This window comes from Epinephelus fuscoguttatus, linkage group LG15, assembly GCF_011397635.1.
Source record: "Epinephelus fuscoguttatus linkage group LG15, E.fuscoguttatus.final_Chr_v1".
Taxonomy (NCBI): Eukaryota; Metazoa; Chordata; class Actinopteri; order Perciformes; family Serranidae; genus Epinephelus; species Epinephelus fuscoguttatus.
Window position 1 is genome coordinate 42,007,600 of NC_064766.1, and position 24,916 is coordinate 42,032,515.

The following is a 24,916-nucleotide window of genomic DNA, read 5'->3' on the forward strand; positions in this document are numbered from 1 at the left end:
TCTCTTTCAGTAGTGGGAGAACAAAGGCTGACTTCCATGTTTTTGGAATTACCTTAGAGCTTAGAGAGAGGTTGAGAATATAGGTCAGGGGTTGAGCTGCAAAATCTGAAGCTAACTTTAAGAAGACCAGTTTTATCACCACTCCAAAGAATCTGAACTGCATCATCACAAACTACTGAAGTCTAACAGTGTGTGACTCCCTCTAGTGGATGTTGTGGAGTATTGTGTTGTCTTTGCTCATCATGTTTTTGTACAGAGTTTTGGTGTTTCCTGTCACTGTGGGCTGCAGAGCACAGTAGTACACAGCAGAGTCAGACAGCTGAAGCTTCTGGATCTTCAGAGGAACTGATCTGAAGGTGGAATTCAGTGTGGATGAAAATCTCTCTCTGGACTCGTCTGGTGTGTTCCCATCGTCCCCTTTAATGCGGCTCAGGATGAATTTGGGGCTGTTGTTTCCATCCTGTTTGTACCAGAACAAAGTTGGACCTGGCTTACTGGTCTCAAATGTACAGCCAAGTGTAACTGTGTGTCCTTCAGTAGCGATGACATCTCCTGTTGGCTGGATCACTCTGTCTTCTCCTTTACACTCTGGGGAAGAAGAGAACATGCAGAGGAAGAGATGAATCAATAAAGATGATTGATTAAAGGAGAACAATCAGTAGGTTTAAAGAGTTACCTAGACAGAGAGTCAGACACACACACATGTAGAATAGTCTGTATTTTCACTGCCTTCTGTCTGATGTCACATTAAACCATATAAGGAGTTATTTAGAAGGTACTAGATGCCAACAGAAATGATGTGTTTAGCTTTTGTGTATGGTGAACATTAAAAGCACTCACAGCTCAGTTAGTTGTGAAAAGTGTTGAGAGAGTAAACATGTAGTTGTTTGTATCTTACCAAAGAAAAGAGCAGCAAGAATAATCCACAGCCAATGTTCCATCTCTACAACAAGGTTTAAATCAACAGGAGAAACTAGCTGATGTTCAACATTCAGTGTGAGAATTGTTCTCTTCACAGCAGCACTTCTTATTGACTGAATGGTTGAACACAGTGCAGAAGTAGTGCAGCGCCTACTTGATAATGTGGCCCTCTAGTGGAGGTAAAAAGTTGAGTCCAACAGTGTGGAAAAAAGGCTTCCAGCAGCTTGTCAGTGTGTCAGCTTGTGTTTTTGTACAGAGACTGTGGCTTTGCTGTCACTGTGGGCCTCACAGCACAGTAGTACACAGCAGAGTCTGTCACTGCAGCAGAGGAGATGTTCATATTGATTAGGTTTTGATCCACTTTAATTGTTAGTCCAGGAATTGGTTGATTTAATATTGCTCCAGTCCCTGAATGATACATGATGAACTCTGGTGGTTTTCCTGGATATTGTCGATACCAGAAGAATCGATCACTGCTCGTTGCTTGTTTGGAGTATCTGTAGGACAGAGTAACAGTGCTGCCTTGTAAACTGTACTCTTCATTCTTGACTGGAGTGAGTTCTTCACAGCTGACACCTAAAGGAAGAGATAACTCTGTTATAACATGTTGTAAAAGTCATAATAAGTGAATGACATTCAGAAACGTTGACAGTGATCTTTTTGAAATGCAGAATGTAACATACCTGTTAGAATGTAAAGAAACAGCAGAGAAAAGACACAATACTGCAGTGACAGCATGTTGAATAAAGGTAATGTTGATGGTTTGTGTATTGAACTCTGTTGAATATACAAGTTTCTCTCTCTTCTATAGTTCAGTAACATCTTAGCTCCTCCCTGAGTCTCTCCGTCTCCTCTTAGATCTGTATTTTCACTTCTCTCACTTACACTTCCTCCTGGTTAACAGACTGGGAGCAGCATTTTGTACCAGCTGGAGGTGGGACGTTTATCTTTCTTTTCTTTTTTGTGATGCTTTATAACAGGAGTTACTGAAACATAGTTCCAATAATTTCAAGGATGGATCATCCTTTTGGGGTTTTGGGCAAAACGAGGAATGACCTAATTTGTACTTGTAAAGTGGAGACAATTTAAATCAGCTAATAATAAAGAAAAGCTCAGCTTCAAATATTTTATCCAGACTTTGAGCTGTAAGCTTAACATCAGCAAAGTAGGATTGTCAGACTAATGGGATGTTGGACCAATGACATGGACCCATTAATTGACTCAAAATGTGTGATTTCCAATGGCATTAAATTTGACAATAAATATAATGACACAATATTACATATGATTTACATGTTTATTTGGACACTGAATATTTTACTCATTACAGTGTAAAAGTGTTCATGTTATATAAATTGTTTCAGATTAGGGCAGTTATGAATATCTAAGAAGTTCATCACAGAAATAACTGAGCCACAAAGTTGCTTTGAGCTCTATTAGACATGAGAGGATTTACACTCATTTATGATGAGGTAATGTTCACATAAAAAACATCCCACAACACCTCATCATCATCAGTGTTTGTGTGAAACACTTTACCTAGTTCTGTGTTGAATCGTCAGGGCTTCATTTTCTGTTGTTTTTATTATTTTAAGATTTTATTAACCCATATTTAACCAGGTAAGTCCTGTTGAGATCAAGGATCTCTTTTACAAGAGAGACCTGGCTGAGACAGCAGCATATGAAAAAGTTACAGCCAAACAACAACACAATGAAAACATAAAAGATCTACAGGAACATGTAGAAATATTAGAACACCTGCACACAATGACAAGAACCAACAGATTCATTCATCCTTGTACTTATGAGAGCTTTAAAATCAGACAGAGACCAGTTCACGTAGTTTCAACTCTTCCTGAAGGTTATTCCAGGTGAGAGCAGCAGAGCACAGAAAAACGTTTTGTCCAGCTCAGTCCGAGAACCAGGAACAGACAACAGAACTAAGTGTTGAGATCTCAGACTGTAGCTACAGTCAGATCTCTGTTCAAAGAACAAATGTATGGAGGGAGTTTACCCAGTATGGCTTTATAAATGAACAAATACCAGTGAGTCAGCCTACGAAAGGTCAAAGATGGCCGACCAGCCCTGGAATAAAGCGCACAGTGATATGATATGCAGTATCTAACATGTTCAAACAATGATGCATTCATGCACAGCAGATCACAGTGATCCAGAACCAGTGTTGGGGAAGTTACTTTTAAAAAGTAGTGTTTGCTTGTTACTCGTTACTTCTTAAAAAAGTAATCCCTTACTTTACTTAGTTATCCTCTGTGAAAAGTAACTTTTTACGTTACTTGTTACTTTTACGTTACTTTTATGGTGCTTGACTTTGGGTAGAACCCCACCTCATTTCCTAAATGTGAAAAAATCCGAGTTTCCCACTGGTATTTACCACTTTGGTGATAAAATAAAGATTAAAGAGTGAGAGTTAATTTGTGTTAACTAGGCTACATGAATTTGTTACATGACAGATTACTGCTACTAATAGCCTATTTGCCAGACCTGCTGCATCACTGAATGAGGAAAATATTAATATTCACAGACACTATCTTTGAACAAAAAGTGTCATATTCATGAATAATTCATTTTCTCTTCTGGTATGGTATGGTAGGGACTTTATTAACCCCTCGGGGGGAAATTTCAATGTCACAGCAGCAATTTAAAATACACAAAATAGGAGCTGCTGCAACAGGCTGCCGTTCACACAGCGCCAGGAAGGTAGGCAGGTTATGATTGTTCTGTTTTCTGTTAACACAATGCTGCATTTCATTGATGTTTTGGGGGTTGTTTTGATTTCCTTACACTTACCCAGCCATACAAGTGCAGTTCGCTGTCAGTATATAGGGGAACTGCCCATTGGTTCGACATCCCATTGTTCTGACCATGTTAAACTCATTGTTCCTAAGTCCGTTCTGAAATCATCATGATGCCCTGTGGTTAAGTTCTGGTTAGGTTTAGGCACAAAACCACTTGGTTAGGGTCAGGAAAAGATCATGGTGTGGGTTAAAATGAAAAAGAAAGTGACAAACTCATAAGCCGTGAGCCTGCTCCGCCTCAAGCCATTCAGCGCTGCGGACAGTCGGACTAATGGGATGTCGAACCAATGGGCTGTCGAACCAATGACATGGACCCGTATATAGTTGGTCGACTTGTTCAGAATCGCCCAGGTCTTGACATTGTTCCGTTACTGTTTGTGTCTTCGCTGGCTGCAGTACTTTTGTCTGTGAAACACAAAAATCATGATAAATGTATTCAATATCTTGGACATGAGAAAGTACAAATTATACACATCAGGTTGTATACCTTGAGTTTTCATGCGATAAATGCAGGTTTCTCACAAGATATAAAAAATGTGAACTGTCTTGGGCCATTTCGTTGAGTCTGACAGACATGAAAGTATCAAAACCTCCTGTTGCTAATTGTTAGCTTATTACAATAAGCTTATTACAATAAGCTAACCTCTCTTTGGTTGACAAACCATTAAAATAATCCGAGGAGGAGTGTGTATATTCCATATTCCTCATACGATTCTTGATTTTGGCGCTCCTGTCTGTACTGTTGACATGGCAACTGTCACAGTTCCTGCCTAGTGCGCAGCTGAGGCAGACAGGCAGTGTCACCGTCAAATCTGTCCCCGGGAAAAGTAACGTTGTGCCCAACTGACAAAGTAACTACGTTCCATTACCATATTTTCAGTAATAACACGTTACACTACTTTTTACCCAAATAAAAGTAGTTACGTTACTGTAACGCGTTACTTTGTAACGCGTTACACACAACACTGTCCAGAACTGGTAAATACGTAGCAGCAGCCAGTGTCTTTCTGGCCTCAGAGGAGAAACAGGACTCGTTTGTGAAATAAAACTTCAATGTTAGCTTTTTAAGAAGATCATCAACCTGAGGTTTAAAACAAACGGAGTCATCGAGCCAAATACTGAGATATTTATAACACGTGACGACCTCTAACTTCTTTCCCTGAGCAGTAAGAACATCAGGAGTGTTCACAGGCTTCTTCCCAGCATTACAGAAATGTATGATCTTAGTTTTATCAGCATTTAAAAGCAGCTTTAGCTGTGAAAGCTCAATCTGGATAACATTAACGACAGCCTGCAGTTTGGCCACAGCCTCTGTGATGGATGAGCCAGCACAATGTGCCACCGTGTCATCAGCATAAAAATGAAAACTGGCACCATCCACGTTTTGACCAAGACTGTTAATATAAAGTGAAAATATGAGGGGAGCGAACACAGAACCCTGGGGTACACCGTTACAAGTGTTGAGCCTGTTAGAGGTGAGCCCATCAAACTGAACACACTGAGACCTTTCTGAGAGGCAATTCACAAACCAGCCCACGGCCTGGTCAGATACACCAATACTAGTCAACCTCTGTTTTAAAATAAGATGGTCAACATCATCAAAGGCTTTGGACGGGTCAATAAATAGAGCTGCACAGCACTGCTTCATGTCAGAAATGCCAGTGATACTGTTCACCACCTTCATAGTTGCAGGAATGGTGCTGTGTTGCTTTCTGAAGCCAGACTGATGTTTGGATAGAATAGTATTGTTACATAAAAACGCCTTCAATTGTTCACTGACAAGTTGTTTGAGGTCCTTTGTGAGAACTGACAGCTTTGAAATGGGCCTGTAATTGTTTAATTACGTGACCTCTCTTTCAGTAGTGGGAGAACAAAGGCTGACTTCCATGTTTTTGGAATTACCTTAGAGCTTAGAGAGAGGTTGAGAATATAGGTCAGGGGTTGAGCTGCAAAATCTGAAGCTAACTTTAAGAAGACCAGTTTTATCACCACTACAAAGAATCTGAACTGCTTCATCACAAACTACTGAAGTCTAACAGTGTGTGACTCCCTCTAGTGGATGTTGTGGAGTATTGTGTTGTCTTTGCTCATCATGTTTTTGTACAGAGTTTTGGTGTTTCCTGTCACTGTGGGCTGCAGAGCACAGTAGTACACAGCAGAGTCAGACAGCTGAAGCTTCTGGATCTTCAGAGGAACTGATGTCTTGTTGAGTGTTGCATCAAATCTGTCTTTCTGGAACTCTGGAGCATTATCTCCTGTGTTTGACAAACGCTTCAGCATGTACTTTGGGTGATCTTTAGCTTCTTGTTTGTACCAGTATAAATATGGAGTTCTGTCACTGGTCTCAAATGTACAGCCAAGTGTAACTGTGTGTCCTTCAGTAGCGATGACATCTCCTGTTGGCTGGATCACTCTGTCTTCTCCTTTACACTCTGGGGAAGAAGAGAACATGCAGAGGAAGAGATGAATCAATAAAGATGATTGATTAAAGGAGAACAATCAGTAGGTTTAAAGAGTTACCTAGACAGAGAGTCAGAATCAGGATGTTTCTCAGCCAGTGTTTCATGTCTGCAGTGAGAGGGGAGGAGACAGAGGAAGAACATTGATACTCTGATGGATCTGGGCCTTCACATCATTGGTCCTTCATCTTCATCATCTGCTGAGGAACTCTCAACATTGACATGACATTTAGCATGATGACATCATTGTCCTGACTCTCAGTGATTGTATTGGAGATGATAACAGGATGTCTGTTAACTCCATCTTATCAACAATGATAGAAACACAAACTGTAGAGAAAAAGGACTTCCTTCTCAAGAGCTTCTGTCTAAAGAGAGTTAAGAATCACACAAACACTGAACTGCATTACATCTTTTTAATCAAGATGGAAACAAATATAATGAGAGTTTAAACTCTGATGTCCTGCTCCAGTGATTTCTAGCAAACATTACAAACAGATCAGAGACAGATTCACTGGTTGACCTCAGACTTTGAACCATGGGATGTGTTTCCAAACCAGTCCATAGGTTTGAATGTCAGTGCTAATCTGTAAATAAAACAGATACATTAAATGTACATCTACATCTTTAGAAAGTCATGAGAACATTGTGCTTTATTATATCTGAAAGGTATAATCCTTCTTATTTTAGGTCTTTTTAAAACATTTTGTGCTGAAGTTTGAAACAAATATTCCACTGAGTGTTGTCATGGTTACTGTGGTGAGATGTAATTTAGAGTGAATAGGCTGTCAGTGGTTCATCACATCCTGTTAAAGTCTAACAGTGTGTGACTCCCTCTAGTGGATGTTGTGGAGTATTGTGTTGTCTTTGCTCATAATGTTTTTGTGTTTCCTGTCACTGTGGGCCTCACAGCACAGTAGTACACAGCAGAGTCTGTCACTGCAGCAGAGGAGATCTGCAGGTCCATTTGGGTTTTATCCTCACTCACTGTAACAGACAGTCCAGAGACTGGAGATACTACTCCATCCCCTGATTCCAGATGAGAGACGAGGAACTCTGGTGGTTTTCCTGGATATTGTCGATACCAGTAAAAGTGATCATTACTAGCTGCTTGTTTGGAGTATCTGTAGGACAGAGTAACAGTGCTGCCTTCTAAACTGTACTCTTCATTCTTGACTGGAGTGAGTTCTTCACAGCTGACACCTAAAGGAAGAGATAACTCTGTTATAACATGTTGTAAAAGTCATAATAAGTGAATCATATTCAGAAACGTTGACAGTGATCTTTTTGAAATGCAGAATGTAACATACCTGTTAGAATGTAAAGAAACAGCAGAGAAAAGACACAATACTGCAGTGACAGCATGTTGAATAAAGGTAATGTTGATGGTTTGTGTATTGAACTCTGTTGAATATACAAGTTTCTCTCTCTTCTATAGTTCAGTAACATCTTAGCTCCTCCCTGAGTCTCTCCGTCTCCTCTTAGATCTGTATTTTCACTTCTCTCACTTACACTTCCTCCTGGTTAACAGACTGGGAGCAGCATTTTGTACCAGCTGGAGGTGGGAAGGAAATGGAATATCAAATCACAGATTGTCAGCAAAACAATGGAAACCAATATTGTGTATTAATAATATTAAGTAATTTGCTCTACAGGCACCATGTCATAAAAATGAGAGGACCTAGGATTGAACCCTGTGGTACACCTCAGTAAAATCACAGCCTAATGGCCGGTATACACTGTGTGATTTTGGGCTGTCCCAGACGAAAGATGACCATCGTGGGAGAAACGTGGCGATATCTTTGGTCGTGGCTCTAAAACGGTGGTCTTACGTCGCACTGTGAGACAGGTTCAAGGACAGCCAATGTCAACGTCTTGTGACCAAAGATAACCTGAGATAACATTCTGACGGTGTCAGAAATTTAGGATGACTATCTCACCGATACATACAGGAAGAGATACATGTTGTTAATGACAGTTTAAACACTGATGTTCTGTTCCAGTGATTTCTAGCAAACATTACAAACAGATCCCTTTAAAGGCATTCATTCTTCCAGCTTTTACCTACCTGAGAGCAGCATTTTGTACCAGCTAGAGGTGGGAAGTTGTTTCTTTTTTTTCTTCTTCTGCTGATTCTTTTATAAATTAATTTTAGAAAAGCTAGAACATCAGCACTTCACAAACCACCTGCCATAATTACTTTTATTTTAATGAAATATATAATCACATATTTTCAGCAAAACAGTGGAAATTGATCTTGAGTTTAGAAATAATTTGACCTAAAGACAACAGGTAAATATAACATGAGAGGACCTAGGATTGAACCCTGTGGTACACCACAAGAAATCACAGCCTGACAGAACAACAGAGAAATTTATTTTATAAAGATCAGAAAAAAATCAAAACCTGAGTTGGTGATGACAACCAGTTTGTGGAGATACTTTATTCATCTCTTTGATTAGTCAATAATGGAATTAAATATTGTGACACTCTATGTCATATGATGATCATGTTTTTGAAATATGGAATATACCACTCAAATATGTTAGTTGTATTTTTGAAATGGTTTAATAATTATAAAATAATGGATATTAATTATTAAATATATGTAAAAACATTAAATATAAACTAAGAATAGATAGAAATGATAAAATATAGCGAATGGAGTGAGAATCTTGAGCCATTTACCAGCTGAGATTAATGGTCGTTGTTATAAATTACAAAAACTACACTTTGTATAAATTTTTGTTTGATGCTAGTTGTGGAATGTATGAATATGTATTGTATTAAATGTATCTAAACAGTTACCAGGAATCTTTGTTGCTTGGTGCAGGATGTAGGAATATGTAGGCTACAGTACTGAATGTATCTAAACAGTCACCAGGATGACTATAACCTCAATATGAGTGTCAAAAGTAGCATTGGTCTTATTTAGCAATAATCTAAAGTATATTTTGTCGTATAATTTTGCTTAGTTTCTTTTCTTTTTATTTTCATTTTCTTGTTTGTTTTCCTTTCCTCTATTATGCTACCTCTTTATGTTTGTTTTTAATAATAATAATAATAAACAAACAAACAAACATATAAACAATATCTCATAAAACCACATTATCATCACAACCAATCTGTGGAGGCACTTAATTCAAAGTGTAATCTTTTTACAGTGGCAAAGAGGACAACAAGTGATTTATGGCCAGCATCGGTTGATAGTAACAAGTCTTTCAAAAACCTTTTAAAAAAAAGTGCAGTTTAAGTGCTGTTTTTTTTTCTAAAAACCAGACTTAATTTTTTTTTTAAAGATATTATTTTCATTAAAAGAAGTCAGCAGTTGATCTGTTACAATCCTTTCTAAACCCTTTGAAAAAAAAATGAGATCTTAGAAATGGGCCTGAAAGTATTAAGATCAGAGGACTCGAGAGACGGTCTTTTTAAAAGTGGTTGAACCAGGGCAGTCTTGTAAAATATAGGGTGAAACTGTGATAAAAACTTAGTTTAAAAATTTTACAGGGAGAATATCTAAAGGACACGTTGAGGCTTTTCATCTTCATTCCCAGGTCAGCCAGAGAGGTTAAAGAAAAGGGAGCAAATGAACAGAGGGATACTGAGCATGGCTTCTTCACGATGACTGGGGAATCTGGAGGAGAGATTCAGTGTCTGATATTTAACCACACAAGGGAACTGGCAGTTGAAATTCACCTCTTGGCGTTTCCCTCTTTACACACACACCACACATATGGCAGTGGCAGTAGACCTAATGGATAGATAGAGCTGGGTGTCATCAACATAACAGTGGAAATGAATACCAGATTTTCTGAAGATATGGCCCAGAGGTAGAAGGCAGATAATAAATAAAAGAGGACCTAGGACAGAGCCCTGAGGAGCACCACTAGTAACTGGAAAAGAGCTGGATCTGAAAGTTCTGATTTGAACAAAGTGAGTGCGACCAGAAAGATATGATTTAAACCAGTTGAGTGCATTGCTGATCATACCAATGGTAGCTAGTCTCTCTAGAAGGATGATAAATGAGATGGTTTCAAAGGCTTTAAAAGCCCAGAGTCAGCTGCCATTAAGAGATCATTAGTGATTTTTACCAGAGCTGTGTCAGGACTGTGACAGGAGCGAAAACCAGACTGAAAATGTTCACATTGTTGTGACTAAGGTGAGTGAGGACCTGAGCTGCAACTGATATTTGAACTGTTTTCAGGAGGAACAGTAAATTTGAAATTGGTAGAACATTGTTCAAATTGTTAGGATCTGCACCAGGTTTCTTTAGTATTGGACTTATAGAGCAGGTGATTGAGCAAACCAGTTGATATTTACGGAATAAAACAGCAGTGAAGAGAGATGACACCTTTGGTCTCTGCCTCTCAGATCTAACCTGACAACTTTTCTCATCTGTTGCTTGATTCTCTCTTAAAGTTATGTAGTATTCGGCTCCCTCTAGTGAACGCTGTGGAGTATTGTGTTATCTTTGTTCAGAAGGATTTTGTGCAGAGTTGAGTTGTTTCCTGTCACTGTGGGCTGCAGAGCACAGTAGTACACAGCAGAGTCTGTCACTTTAGCTGAGTTGATCTCCAGATCTACATGTTTCTCTGTTTTGTCAATGTGAGCTGAGAAATCAGAATCAGTTGGATAAATCGATCCTCCCTCTGTGATGGAGAGCAGGAACTCTGGTCTGGATCTCTGGTACTGTCGGTACCACTGGATATTGTAGATAGCACCCTCATATTTACAGGTCAGGTTGATGTTTGTGTCCTCTGCAACATGTTCTTCAGTTGTTTGTGGCTTTATGCTGTTCATGGAACCCAGGGCTGCAAAATGAGTATTATTCATGTCAGTTAGTCTGCAAGAGATTCTAACATCAGGAGACTTCTGAGATCAAACATGAGCAAATGTCTTTTTCTGTGGTAGAAATTGTTGCCTTACGCCAGGGCCACACTGCCCGCGGAAGCGCAGCGCACCGAAATTCTCGTGCGCGCCAGAGCACCTCCGTTCACATCAGACGTGCATTTCTCCACGCCGTCGAAAAGCGATTCTGCTCCCAGCTCTTGTTTTTCACTGCCTGGCTTGTCAGATTTGCTCGCGGCTCGCGCAGAAAATAGACCAGACGCCGAACTGATCGCTGCAAATCGTGAGCCTGCCGCGGAGCTTCCCGGCGCGGCGCGGCCAGTGTGGACGACACAGTCGGTTAACATGGGCGCCGAACGGAAACTGCCTTCTCTTCTCGGCGCTTCGAGGCTATTCGCGGCGCTTCCGCGGGCGGTGTGGCCCTAGCGTTACACAGATAAACCTCTAGTTGTGAGATATGTGGTTAATACAGCAGGTTAATGAGACTTTGATCTCTGTTGTCACACTCACCTATAAAGTGAAAGAAAAGTAAAAAGAGGTAAAGCAACATGTCTTTGGAGTTGTTAAAGCCAAACAGACAGCAGATGAGCAATGTTCTTCACTGCAGTAGAATGAACAAACTAAAGAGCCTCTCTGCTGCACAGCCCTTCTCCTCAACATCAACCTGATTGTGCTTTTAGTTCCTCCAACATTTCTGCTCTGGAGACACAAACAATCTCATTGGTTGATTCAAACACCAGTGGGCGGGGCCAGAGATAAACCTTTTGTTGCTTTTGATCAATCAAAGCTCAAGCTATAGAAATTATTTTTGCATCTCTTTTATTTATTTATTTTTCTTTTTTGAAACATTTTTATTCAGGTGTTTGGAGAAATTGCTGTGAGTTACATAACGTCACTTAAATACAGCACTTTTTTATCCAACAAAAAGGACATACAACACCAACATGTAAGCAAGAAACAGACAGAACAACGACAACAACAGCAACAAACAAATAGTTTTAGTACAAACAACCAAACCATCCATAATACCAGCAGAAAACACACAAACAAACGAAAACCAGAATAAAAGTAAAAATGACAAAAAAAACAAACAAACAAAAAACAAAACAAGACAGAGCCTCAGTATCTGTACGAGGGAGTCTGCAAAAGTGCCAGACCACATGGTGGTGGGGGGGAGAAGACCAGTCGTAAGCTTATACTCTATAGATCTAACCTGCACTGTATCTATTATAGCTAGGCTTCGAAGGTCTGTCTCATAACTTACTGTCCCAAATAGAGGCCAGCTGACTTCTGCGAATAGAGCAAATAGAAGAAGATTAAATCCTCACACAACATCGTTATTCCTTCATTTGTCTGTCTCATCATTGTACACACACACACACACACACACACACACACACACACACACACACACACACAGCACACAAACAGAGAAAAAAAAAGAAAAGGGAGAAAAAAATTGATGTAAAAAAAAATCAGCAAGGTGTCCAAAACCTTACATGATTTGTCTAAATTATTATTCAATGTAACATAGATCCCACCCACCCAAGCAAACAAAAGCCCAGAGAACCTAAATATAAGCAGTATAAAAACAGAGACAAAAAAACAAAGCAAAAAAGGTTAGTAGTTTAGTCTGTGTTAGAGGTTCCCTGCAGATGTAGAATAAGTGGTTTCCATATTATATCAAACCTATATGCCTGATCCATCCTAAGATATCTAATCCTCTCCATCTCCAGTGAGTTAACAACATCGGCAATCCACATTTTAACATTAGGTACATCTTTCCCCTTCCATAACATTAATATATATTTTTTAGCAGAAATGAGACAGAAGTTAACAAAATGCTGTTGGGACAAAGAGAGACCACTCAAATTCTCAGACAGATTAAAGATAATTATTTGAGGATCTGGTTTCACTTGGAATCCAAGTATTTTAGAAATAATATTGAAAACATCAATCCAGTAATTCTCAATTTTAGGACATAGAATAAAACTGTGAGCGAGAGTGGCCTCACTTGTCTCACATTTTTCACATAAGGGTGACACAGAAGGAAATAGTCTGTGCAATTTCACTTTAGAATAGTGTAGCCTGTGCACAATCTTAAATTGCACGAGGCAATGTCTAACGTTTATTGAACATCTATGTATTTGTGTCAAACTATGATTCCATTGTTCATCAGTAATAATAATGCCAAGATCTCTTTCCCAATGTGTACGTATGTTTGAGGTGTCAACTTTGTCCTGTTGTAAACTTATGTAGAAATCTGAAATAAGATGAGGAGAGTAGGGGGAGCGACTAATAATTTCCCTAACAGTGGAATGAGACATTATCTTATATGATGGACTCGTTTACGGATATGGTCTCTTACCTGTAAATATCTAAAAAAAATTATTTTTGGGGAGTCCACACTTGTCAACTAATTGTTGGAAGGAAGCAAAAACGCCCTCAACGTGGAGATCCAAAAAAGTCTTAATACCAGCTCTTTCCCATATATTAAAAGTATAATCTAAAGTGGATGGAGGGAATGAGGGATTTCCGACGATTGGCATCAGTGGATATAAGAGGCTCAAATCAACAAGCTTACCTATCTGTTTCCAGATGTCCACTGTTGCACAAATTAGTACATTATTATTATATTTGGAGCTGTGTACTCTAGATGGCGCCATTAGGATGGACACAGGTCGGTATGGATAACTGTCCTCACTTTCAAGTATCAGCCATTTAGGAGAATATTGGAAGGAGTGAAAAACATTATCACTCTGGCATTTGCTGCATAATAATATCGGATAAAGTCAGGTAAAGACAGACCCCCCTCAATTTTTGGTTTACATAAATGATTCTTTTTAATCCGATGTTTTTTATTATTCCACAAAAAGGGGTTAATAATAGAATCTATTTGTTTAAAGAAATTCTTATTTAAATAAACTGGCAAATTTTGGACAAAGATAAAGTAACTGAGGAAGACTAATCATTTTAATTGCATTTACTCTACCAATAAGTGAGAGAGGGAGCGTTTGCCAAAACTTCAGACATGACTGAAGTTTATTAAGAAAAGGGGGGAAATTTGCTTTATATAAATCCTTATATTTTTGAGTGACCTTTATGCCTAAGTAAGTAAATTCAGTAGTTGTCTTAAAGGGCAATAACTCAAGGAAGGTTGGGTCTTGCAGCCTGATGGGCATGAGTTCACTCTTACTCCAATTAAAACAGTATCCAGAGAGACTACCGAAGAATGTGATCAAATCAAGAATATGAGGAATGCTCAACTCTGGTTTCTTAATATATAACAAAATGTCATCTGCATATAACGAAAATCTATTTTGCGTCCCGTCTGTGTCATAGCCATGGATCACAGGGTCAGATCGTACCGTCTCTGCTAATGGCTCTATTGCAAGAGCAAACAGAAGAGGACAGAGGACGCAGCCCTGTTTTGTGCCTCTGTAGAGTGCAAATTCAGGTGATATGGTTTGATTTGTAATTATTCTGGCTTCAGGACATTTATAAAGGAATTTCACATATTTAACAAAAATTTCTCCTATGTTGAATTTATGTAATACTGAAAATAAATAATTCCATTCAACTTGATCAAAAGCTTTTTCAGCATCAAGGGCAAGAACCACTAAATCATCATCTGGAAAACGAGTTGAATACATGATATTAAATAAATGTCTGAGATTAAAAAAAGAATATCTTTTGGGGTTAAAACCTGTTTGATCAGGATGAATGATCTTACCAATTACTTTATTTAGTCGAAGGGATAATATTTTAGCTAACAATCGATTATCAAGGTTAAGCAAGGATAGTGGTCTAAATGAACCCACTTCACGAGGGTCTTTATCTTTTTTGGGGATTACTGTTATGACAGCATCATACATTGTTTGAGGTAAGTCATCCGTCTCCAATGCGCTTGTAAACAAACGGTGAAGATGGGGGAGAAGGGTTGTAGACATTTTTTTGTAATACTCTGCAGTAAAACCATCCAGTCCAGGAGCCTTGCCACTTTTTAGACCATTAATTGCTATTAATATTTCTTCTTCCGAGATATCTTTATTTAAGAGGTCACTATCTTGTTGACTTAAAGAGGGGAGGTCACAGTTTTTTAGAAAATCTTGTATTTTTGCAATATTGTTGCCTGTTCTGGAGCGGTATAGCTCTTCGTAAAATTGGAGGAACCTGTTAGTAATTTCAGTAGGATTAGAAAGCGTTTTTCCAGTCTTACATTTGATTCTATGTATTGCATGATCGCTCTCCATTTTTCTTAGCTGTCTGGCAAGTAGTCTATGCGGTTTCTCGCCATATTCAAAAAATTGCCGTTTCATATTCAAGAGATGTCTGTTTACATTAGAGATTATGATTTTATTATATTCATATTTTAATAGTAAAATCTTCTGATATAATTCCCTAGAGGGATTCTGCATGTTTTCTTTGTCAATTTGTTGCTCTAATATAATTAGTTTATTTTTGCATCTCTAACGTCTGTGCTTCTGGGGAAAAAAGTGAACTCTCTGAGACCCCAGCTTTTGTTTTTATGCATTTTAATTTCTTCTAGCTGTTTGGGATCAGTAGGACCTGATAAGTCTAAAAAATAAACATTGTCTTTAAACAGGAAGTAGCTTTTGAATAGTGATGTCCTCATATGAGGCCAATGGGTTCATTTTTAATAGTGTGTAATAAAGTATAAAACACTTTATTTCAACATTGTTGTGCAAAAACAAAATTACAAACAATGCAGCATTTGTTCAATGTTGTGTAACTCTGTGGGTTAGGGGTCACTGTTCAAGTCTAAACTGTTCAACACTGTTCATTTCAACCACCTGAACATGGCTGTGCAAAACTAAATTATAAATAAAAGCTATATATCTCTAAAAGCCATGTGATTTGTTCATTTCATAACTCTGGGTGGATTTTCCTTGCTCCATATTCCCAGCTAGGAATGTTCTTTTGTTTGTAGGAACAGTCTGTCACACCTGATTGGCCTGTGTAAAAATGTTGTGATAATACAGTAGTAAAGTCCCAGTGTCCTCAAACGAGTATTTCTTAATTAACAGCAGCTCAGTTTGTTACTTTTGTTACAATTGGTCCAAGTTGTATGCAATATCAAACTACACACATTATTAAGCTTAAACAAGTTTCAGCCATAAAATGTGATCAGGTTTTGTACCTTGGTGGCCATCTTGTTTTTACATGGATTAGTGTGTTGAGGTCTCACTACCACTAGAACGAGGACAACAGGGTTAAATTCAGCAGAATAAGCTATAAGGTGCAGGAAACCCCAAAAGAAATGTCCTCATATGAGGACACAGGGTTGTAGGAGGGTAAATGTGTGTTCTGTCTGATTTTACCTGAGGTTAACTAATTACGTCTCTGTAAGATCATTAATTACTGCATTTGAATAATACCTGGGAAACAAAGTGAACTCACACAGAAGCACATTCTGTGTCAGTAAAAGTCACTGGGGATCATTATCTTGTAATGTGTCCTCTGGATCAAACTGTCAGATTGAACCAGTTTGACTTTTAAGGATCAAACAGCAGTGGAGAGAAAGGACATCTTTGGTGGATGCCTCTGATGTTGGTTGAGTTGTTTGAGCGTTTGTTGTGTTAAAGTCTAACAGTGTGTGACTCCCTCTAGTGGATGTTGTGGAGTATTGTGTTGTCTTTGCTCATCATGTTTTTGTACAGAGTTTTGGTGTTTCCTGTCACTGTGGGCCTCACAGCACAGTAGTACACAGCAGAGTCTGTCACTGCAGCAGAGGAGATGTTCATATTGATTTGTTTGTCCTCCACTTTAATCGTCAGTCTGGGGATTTGTTTATTTCCTTCTGTTCCTGAAGCAGAGTGTGAGATGATGAACTCTGGTGGTTTTCCTGGATATTGTCGATACCAGTAGAAATAATCACCAGGTGACAGTTTGGAGTATCTGTAGGACAGAGTAACAGTGCTGCCTTGTAAACTGTACTCTTCATTCTTGACTGGAGTGAGTTCTTCACAGCTGACACCTAAAGGAAGAGATAACTCTGTTATAACATGTTGTAAAAGTCATAATAAGTGAATGACATTCAGAAACGTTGACAGTGATCTTTTTGAAATGCAGAATGTAACATACCTGTTAGAATGTAAAGAAACAGCAGAGAAAAGACACAATACTGCAGTGACAGCATGTTGAATAAAGGTAATGTTGATGGTTTGTGTATTGAACTCTGTTGAATATGCAAGTTTCTCTCTCTTCTATAGTTCAGTAACATCTTAGCTCCTCCCTGAGTCTCTGTCTCCTCTTAGATCTGTATTTTCACTTCTCTCACTTACACTTCCTCCTGGTTAACAGACCGGGAGCAGCATTTTTTTCCAGCTGGAGGTGGAAAGTGTTTTTGTTTTTTCTTCTTCTTCTAATTCTTAATAATTAATTAATGTTAATGAAATATATAATCACATATTGTCAGAAAAACAGTGGAAATTGATCTTGAGTTTAGAAATAATTTGACCTAAAGACAACAGGTATATAAAATGAGAGGACCTAGGATTGAACCCTGTGGTACACCACAAGAAATCACAGCCTGACAGAACAACAGAGAAACTTCTTTTATAAAGATCAGAACAAAATCAAAACCTGAGTCTGTGATGACAACCAGTTTATGGAGATACTTTATTCATCTGTTTGATTAGTCAATAATGGAGTTAAATATTGTGACACTCTATGTCATATGATGATCATGTTTTAGAAATATGGAATATACCACTCAAATATGTTAGTTGTATTTTTGAAATGGTTTGAGATTTAGGTATTCATGAATATGTTCAAGAGTCACTGACAGAAATAACTGACATGGAGAGTGAGACTTAAGTTTTATTAGATTTAAGAGGATTTGCTTTCAAACTGAATCATGAAGAATTATTCCTCATACAACTATTAAGTAATAAATATCAAATACTAAAATATATAGAATAATAATTATAAAATAATGGATATTAATTATTAAATATATGTAAAAACATTAAATATAAACTAAGAATAGATATAGAATAGAAATTATAAAATATAGCAAATGGAGTGAGAATCTAGAACCATTTACCAGCTGAGACTGATGGTCGTTGGGATAAATTACGAAAACTATACTTTGTATGAATTTTTGTTTGATGCTAGTTGTGGAATGTATGAATATGTATTGTATTGAATGTATCTAAACAGTCACCAGGAATCTTTGTTGCTTGGTGCAGGATGTAGGAATATGTAGGCTACAGTATTGAATGTATCTAAACAGTCACCGGGATGACTATAATCTCAATACGAGTGTCAAAAGTAGCATTGGTCTTATTTAGCAGTAATCTAAAGTATATTTTGTTGTATGAGCTTGCTTCATTTCATTTCTTTTTATTTTCTTGTTTTTTTCCCCTTCCTCTATTATGCTACCTCTTTTTGTTTGTTTTTAATTTTTCAGTTGGAATGTACTGTATTTAATATCTCCGACCCCAGGAAGTATAGCTATGGCTAATGGGGATCCTAATAAACAAACAAACATATAAACAATATCTCATAACACCACATTATCATCACAACCAATCTGTGGAGGCACTTAATTCAAAGTGTGATCTTTTTACAGTGGCAAAGAGGACAACAAGTGATTTATGGCCAGCATCAGTTGATAGTAACAAGTCTTTTAAAACCTTTAAAAAAAAGTGCAGTTTAAGTGCTGTTTTTTTTTCTAAAAACCAGACTTAATTTTTTTTAAAAGATATAATTTTCATTAATAGAAGTTAACAGTTGATCTGTTACAATCCTTTCTAAACCCTTTGCAAAAAAAGAGATCTTAGAAATGGGCCTGAAAGTATTAAGATCAGAGGACTCGAGAGACGGTCTTTTTAAAAGTGGTTGAACCAGGGCAGTCTTGTAAAATATAGGGTGAAACTGTGATAACAACTTAGTTTAAAAATTTTACAGGGAGAATATCTAAAGGACACGTTGAGGCTTTTCATCTTCATTCCCAGGTCAGCCAGAGAGGTTAAAGAAAAGGGAGCAAATGAACAGAGGGATACTGAGCATGGCTTCTTCATGATGACTGGGGAATCTGGAGGAGAGATTCAGTGTCTGATAGTTAACCACACAAGGGAACTGGCACTTGAAATTCACCTCTTGGCACTTCCCTCTTTACACACACACCACACATATGGCAGTGGTAGTAGACCTAATGGATAGATAGAGCTGGGTGTCATCAACATAACAGTGGAAATGAATACCAGATTTTCTGAAGATATGGCCCAGAGGTAGAAGGCAGATAATAAATAAATGGGGACCTGAGGCAGAGCCCTGAGGAGCACCACTAGTAACTGGAAAAGAGCTGGATCTGAAAGTTCTGATTTGAACAGAGTGAGTACGACCAGAAAGATATGATTTAAACCAGTTGAGGGCATTGCTGATCATACCAATGGTAGCTAGTCTCTCTAGAAGGATGATAAATGAGATGGTTTCAAAGGCTTTAAAAGCCCAGAGTCAGCTGCCATTAAGAGATCATTAGTGATTTTTTCCAGAGCTGTGTCAGGACTGTGACAGGAGCGAAAACCAGACTGAAATTGTTCACATTGTTATGACTAAAGTGAGTGAGGACCTGAGCTGCAACTGATATTTGAACTGTTTTCAGGAGGAACAGTAAATTTGAAATTGGTAGAACATTGTTCAAATTCTTCAGATCTGTACCAGGTTTCTTTAGTATTGGACTTATAGAGCAGGTGATTGAGCAAACCAGTTGATATTTACGGAATAAAACAGCAGTGAAGAGAGATGACACCTTTGGTCTCTGCCTCTCAGATCTAACCTGACAACTTTTCTCATCTGTTGTTTGATTCTCTCTTAAAGTTATGTAGTATTCAGCTCCCTCTAGTGGACGCTGTGGAGTATTGTGTTGTCTTTGTTCAGAAGGATTTTGTACAGAGTTGAGTTGTTTCCTGTCACTGTGGGCTGCAGAGCACAGTAGTACACAGCAGAGTCTGTCACTTTAGCTGAGTTGATCTCCAGATCAACACGTTTCTCTGTTTTGTTAATGTGAGCTGAGAAATCAGAATCAGTTGGATAAATCGATCCTCCCTCTGTGATGTAGAGCAGGAACTCTGGTCTGGATCTCTGGTACTGTCGGTACCACTGGATATTGTAGATAGCACCCTCATATTTACAGGTCAGGTTGATGTTTGTGTCCTCTGCAACATGTTCTTCAGTTGTTTGTGGCTTTATGCTGTTCATGGAACCCAGGGCTGCAAAATGAGTATTATTCATGTCAGTTAGTCTGCAAGAGATTCTAACATCAGGAGACTTCTGAGATCAAACATGAGCAAATGTCTTTTTCTGTGGTAGAAATTGTTGCCTTACACAGATAAACCTCTAGTTGTGAGATATGTGGTTAATACAGCAGGTTAATGAGACTTTGATCTCTGTTGTCACACTCACCTATAAAGTGAAAGAAAAGTAAAAAGAGGTAAAGCAACATGTCTTTGGAGTTGTTAAAGCCAAACAGACAGCAGATGAGCAATGTTCTTCACTGCAGTAGAATGAACAAACTAAAGAGCCTCTCTGCTGCACAGCCCTTCTCCTCAACATCAACCTGATTGTGCTTTTAGTTCCTCCAACATTTCTGCTCTGGAGACACAAACAATCTCATTGGTTGATTCAAACACCAGTGGGCGGGGCCAGAGTAGATGTTGTGGAGTATTGTGTTGTCTTTGCTCATCATGTTTTTGTACAGAGTTTTGGTGTTTCCTGTCACTGTGGGCTGCAGAGCACAGTAGTACACAGCAGAGTCAGACAGCTGAAGCTTCTGGATCTTCAGAGGAACTGATCTGAAGGTGGAATTCAGTGTGGATGAAAATCTCTCTCTGGACTCTTCTGGTGTGTTCCCATCGTCCCCTTTAATGCGGCTCAGGATGAATTTGGGGCTGTTGTTTCCATCCTGTTTGTACCAGTATAAATATGGAACTAGGCTACTGGCCTCAAATGTACAGCCAAGTGTAACTGTGTGTCCTTCAGTAGCGATGACATCTCCTGTTGGCTGGATCACTCTGTCTTCTCCTTTACACTCTGGGGAAGAAGAGAACATGCAGAGGAAGAGATGAATCAATAAAGATGATTGATTAAAGGAGAACAATCAGTAGGTTTAAAGAGTTACCTAGACAGAGAGTCAGACACACACACATGTAGAATAGTCTGGATTTTCACTGCCTTCTGTCTGATGTCACATTAAACCATATAAGGAGTTATTTAGAAGGTACTAGATGCCAACAGAAATGATGTGTTTAGCTTTTCTGTATGGTGAACATTAAAAGCACTCACAGCTCAGTTAGTTGTGAAAAGTGTTGAGAGAGTAAACATGTAGTTGTTTGTATCTTACCAAAGAAAAGAGCAGCAAGAATAATCCACAGCCAATGTTCCATCTCTACAACAAGGTTTAAATCAACAGGAGAAACTAGCTGATGTTCAACATTCAGTGTGAGAATTGTTCTCTTCACAGCAGCACTTCTTATTGACTGAATGGTTGAACACAGTGCAGAAGTAGTGCAGCGCCTACTTGATAATGTGGCCCTCTAGTGGAGGTAAAAGTTGAGTCCAACAGTGTGGAAAAAAGGCTTCCAGCAGCTTGTCAGTGTGTCAGCTTGTGTTTTTGTACAGAGACTGTGGCTTTGCTGTCACTGTGGGCCTCACAGCACAGTAGTACACAGCAGAGTCTGTCACTGCAGCAGAGGAGATGTTCATATTGATTAGGTTTTGATCCACTTTAATTGTTAGTCCAGGAATTCGTTGATTTAATATTGCTCCAGTCCCTGAATGATACATGAAAAACTCTGGTGGTTTTCCTGGATATTGTCGATACCAGAAAAATTGATCCCCAGTTGCTTGTTTGGAGTATCTGTAGGACAGAGTAACAGTGCTGCCTTGTAAACTGTACTCTTCATTCTTGACTGGAGTGAGTTCTTCACAGCTGACACCTAAAGGAAGAGATAACTCTGTTATAACATGTTGTAAAAGTCATAATAAGTGAATGACATTCAGAAACGTTGACAGTGATCTTTTTGAAATGCAGAATGTAACATACCTGTTAGAATGTAAAGAAACAGCAGAGAAAAGACACAATACTGCAGTGACAGCATGTTGAATAAAGGTAATGTTGATGGTTTGTGTATTGAACTCTGTTGAATATACAAGTTTCTCTCTCTTCTATAGTTCAGTAACATCTTAGCTCCTCCCTGAGTCTCTCCGTCTCCTCTTAGATCTGTATTTTCACTTCTCTCACTTACACTTCCTCCTGGTTAACAGACTGGGAGCAGCATTGTGTACCAGCTGGAGGTGGGAAGGAAATGGAATATCAAATCACAGATTGGCAGCAAAACAATGGAAACCAATATTGTGTTTAAAGTAATTTGCTCTACAGGCACCATGTCATAAAAATGAGAGGACCTAGGATTGAACCCTGTGGTACACCTCAGTAAAATCACAGCCTGAGAGACTCCAATCACAAACACAGTGTTCGTTAGTAGACATACTTCTCTACATGGGTGAACATCATTTTACCAGCTGGACATTTTTAAATATCAGATCAACAATGATGTGTTTATTCATTTGAAAAATCAGTGAGGAACACAGTCAGCATACAGAGAAACATGTTATGTGTCAATAAAATCAATTAGTGATCCATATTTTAATCATTATTTGTCCAAACTGTCAGGTTGTGTGAACCAGTTTCAGCTTAAAGGATCAGTGTTGGAGCCTCTCTGTTAGCATGTCTGAGGATTTTCTCTGTGAAACTCTCATTAATTTAAACTTCTCATTATCATAAAAGACACAAACACATATTTGATGCAGTAGATTCAGTCTTCTGTGTTTTGTGGCTTTGTTGTAAGTAGTAAGACTGTTGTAACTGACTTGTTGTAAGACTGTAGACTTTATTTGGACCTCCTGTTAAAGTCTAACAGTGTGTGACTCCCTCTAGTGGATGTTGTGGAGTATTGTGTTGTCTTTGCTCATAATGTTTTTGTACAGAGTTTTGGTGTTTCCTGTCACTGTGGGCTGCAGAGCACAGTAGTACACAGCAGAGTCAGACAGCTGAAGCTTCTGGATCTTCAGAGGAACTGATGTCTTGTTGAGTGTTGCATCAAATCTGTCTTCCTGAGAAACTTCAGCAACTTTTGCTCCAGAGTAGCCTCGTAGCATAAACTTTGGGTAATCATTTAGTTCTTGTTTGTACCAGAACAAAGTTGGACCTGAGTAACTGGTCTCAAATGTACAGCCAAGTGTAACTGTGTGTCCTTCAGTAGCGATGACATCTCCTGTTGGCTGGATCACTCTGTCTTCTCCTTTACACTCTGGGGAAGAAGAGAACATGCAGAGGAAGAGATGAATCAATAAAGATGATTGATTAAAGGAGAACAATCAGTAGGTTTAAAGAGTTACCTAGACAGAGAGTCAGAATCAGGATGTTTCTCAGCCAGTGTTTCATGTCTGCAGTGAGAGGGGAGGAGACAGAGGAAGAACATTGATACTCTGATGGATCTGGGCCTTCACATCATTGGTCCTTCATCTTCATCATCTGCTGAGGAACTCTCAACATTGACATCTCATCAGCCACCCTGGTACGATCATGAAATCAATGATGCTTGAGTCACAGCTCTGTTGTTGAATAAAAGGAGAAGCTGAAGTGTGTAAATGTTGAGTGAGGAGCTGTCAGGTTTTTGTACAGAGTTTTGGTGTTTCCTGTTACTGTGGGCCTCACAGCACAGTAGTACACAGCAGAGGAGATGTGCAGGTCATCACCTTGATTTCATCCAGACAGTTTACATGGAAAGCTGGTGTCTAATCTCAGAGACTCTGCTGGTTCTGTACCGCTGAGCTGGAGGAGCTCAGGTGGTTTTTCAACAACACCAGAGGATCAATAATCACCATCAGCTTGTTTGGAGTATCTGTAGGACAGAGTAACAGTGCTGCCTTCTAAACTGTACTCTTCATTCTTGACTGGAGTGAGTTCTTCACAGCTGACACCAGAAGTGATTCCTTCACTGCTGCAGACTTCTTTACGTCAGCATTCTGGACCAGTTGCTCATCTGTCACATGTCATGTTGACCAACTCAAAATCAGTAATCAATGACTTATGTCGTGTTCCATCACTTGTTTCCTTGCTTTCAGTACTCACCACAGCTCCGTCCTTCAAACAACTCTAAATCCTCCACAGTCCACACGTCACGTCTTCAGTGTTGAACATATGTAGAAACAGACCTCAGCTGAAGGTTCACACACCCTCCTCCTCCTCAGTGGTGTAAGGTAGTTTTGAAGGGCCCCAGTACACACTAACACATATCATCTCACATGATCAGAGACCTGATGGTAGATAACATCAGCACACGCATTACCCAGCAATCATCACTGTATATACTGCATGTATGTGACCAAAGACAAGAATTAACAATTTTAACACTTTGTTTACAGTGAAAGAATAAGTATATAACTTTATTAAAGATGTCATTCAGTATTTCATAAAAAAAAGAAAAATAAACATGATGGAGATGTGTTTCTCTTTTTCAACGGCAGTTACAGCCGATGTTTTTAATTTAATGAGAGTTCTTCTTTGAACACATAAGGGCCCATTCCACAGCCAATACACTGTCAGAGGGCCAACTCTCTCTATGGGCCCCCACCTCACGGGGCCTCGTTTATGGTTTATTTTTTTGCACAATTACAACACACAAAAAGGCAAGAAAAATGAATAATGTAATACAGTGCAGGGAGAAGTAAAAACCCCACAGGCCTTGTTTAAAACCTCCTTCAAATAAAATGTTTACAAAGTTATTAAGAATTCAATCAATCAATCAATCTTATTTATAAAGCCCAATATCACAAATCACA

At 38.7% G+C, this 24,916-nt stretch overlaps 3 gene segments (V, D, J or C); all 3 read right to left on the reverse strand.

The window, feature by feature from the left end:
- LOC125902883 (T-cell receptor alpha chain V region CTL-F3-like) overlaps positions 1-6,680 on the reverse strand; it is a 9,076-nt gene extending 2,396 nt beyond the window's left edge. Inside the window, 2 exon segments of the V gene segment in view lie at positions 487-588; positions 6,258-6,680. Of these exon segments, the coding sequence occupies positions 487-588; positions 6,258-6,303 (148 nt within the window).
- Positions 4,712-23,639, reverse strand: LOC125902886 (T-cell receptor alpha chain V region CTL-F3-like). The segment is given in 3 exon segments: positions 4,712-6,072; positions 23,289-23,382; positions 23,471-23,639. Coding segments are annotated over 3 exon segments (423 nt in total).
- LOC125902880 (T cell receptor alpha variable 38-1-like) lies at positions 20,550-21,579 on the reverse strand. The segment is given in 2 exon segments: positions 20,550-21,103; positions 21,414-21,579. Coding segments are annotated over 2 exon segments (504 nt in total).
- Positions 23,640-24,916: the final 1,277 nt, after the last annotated feature.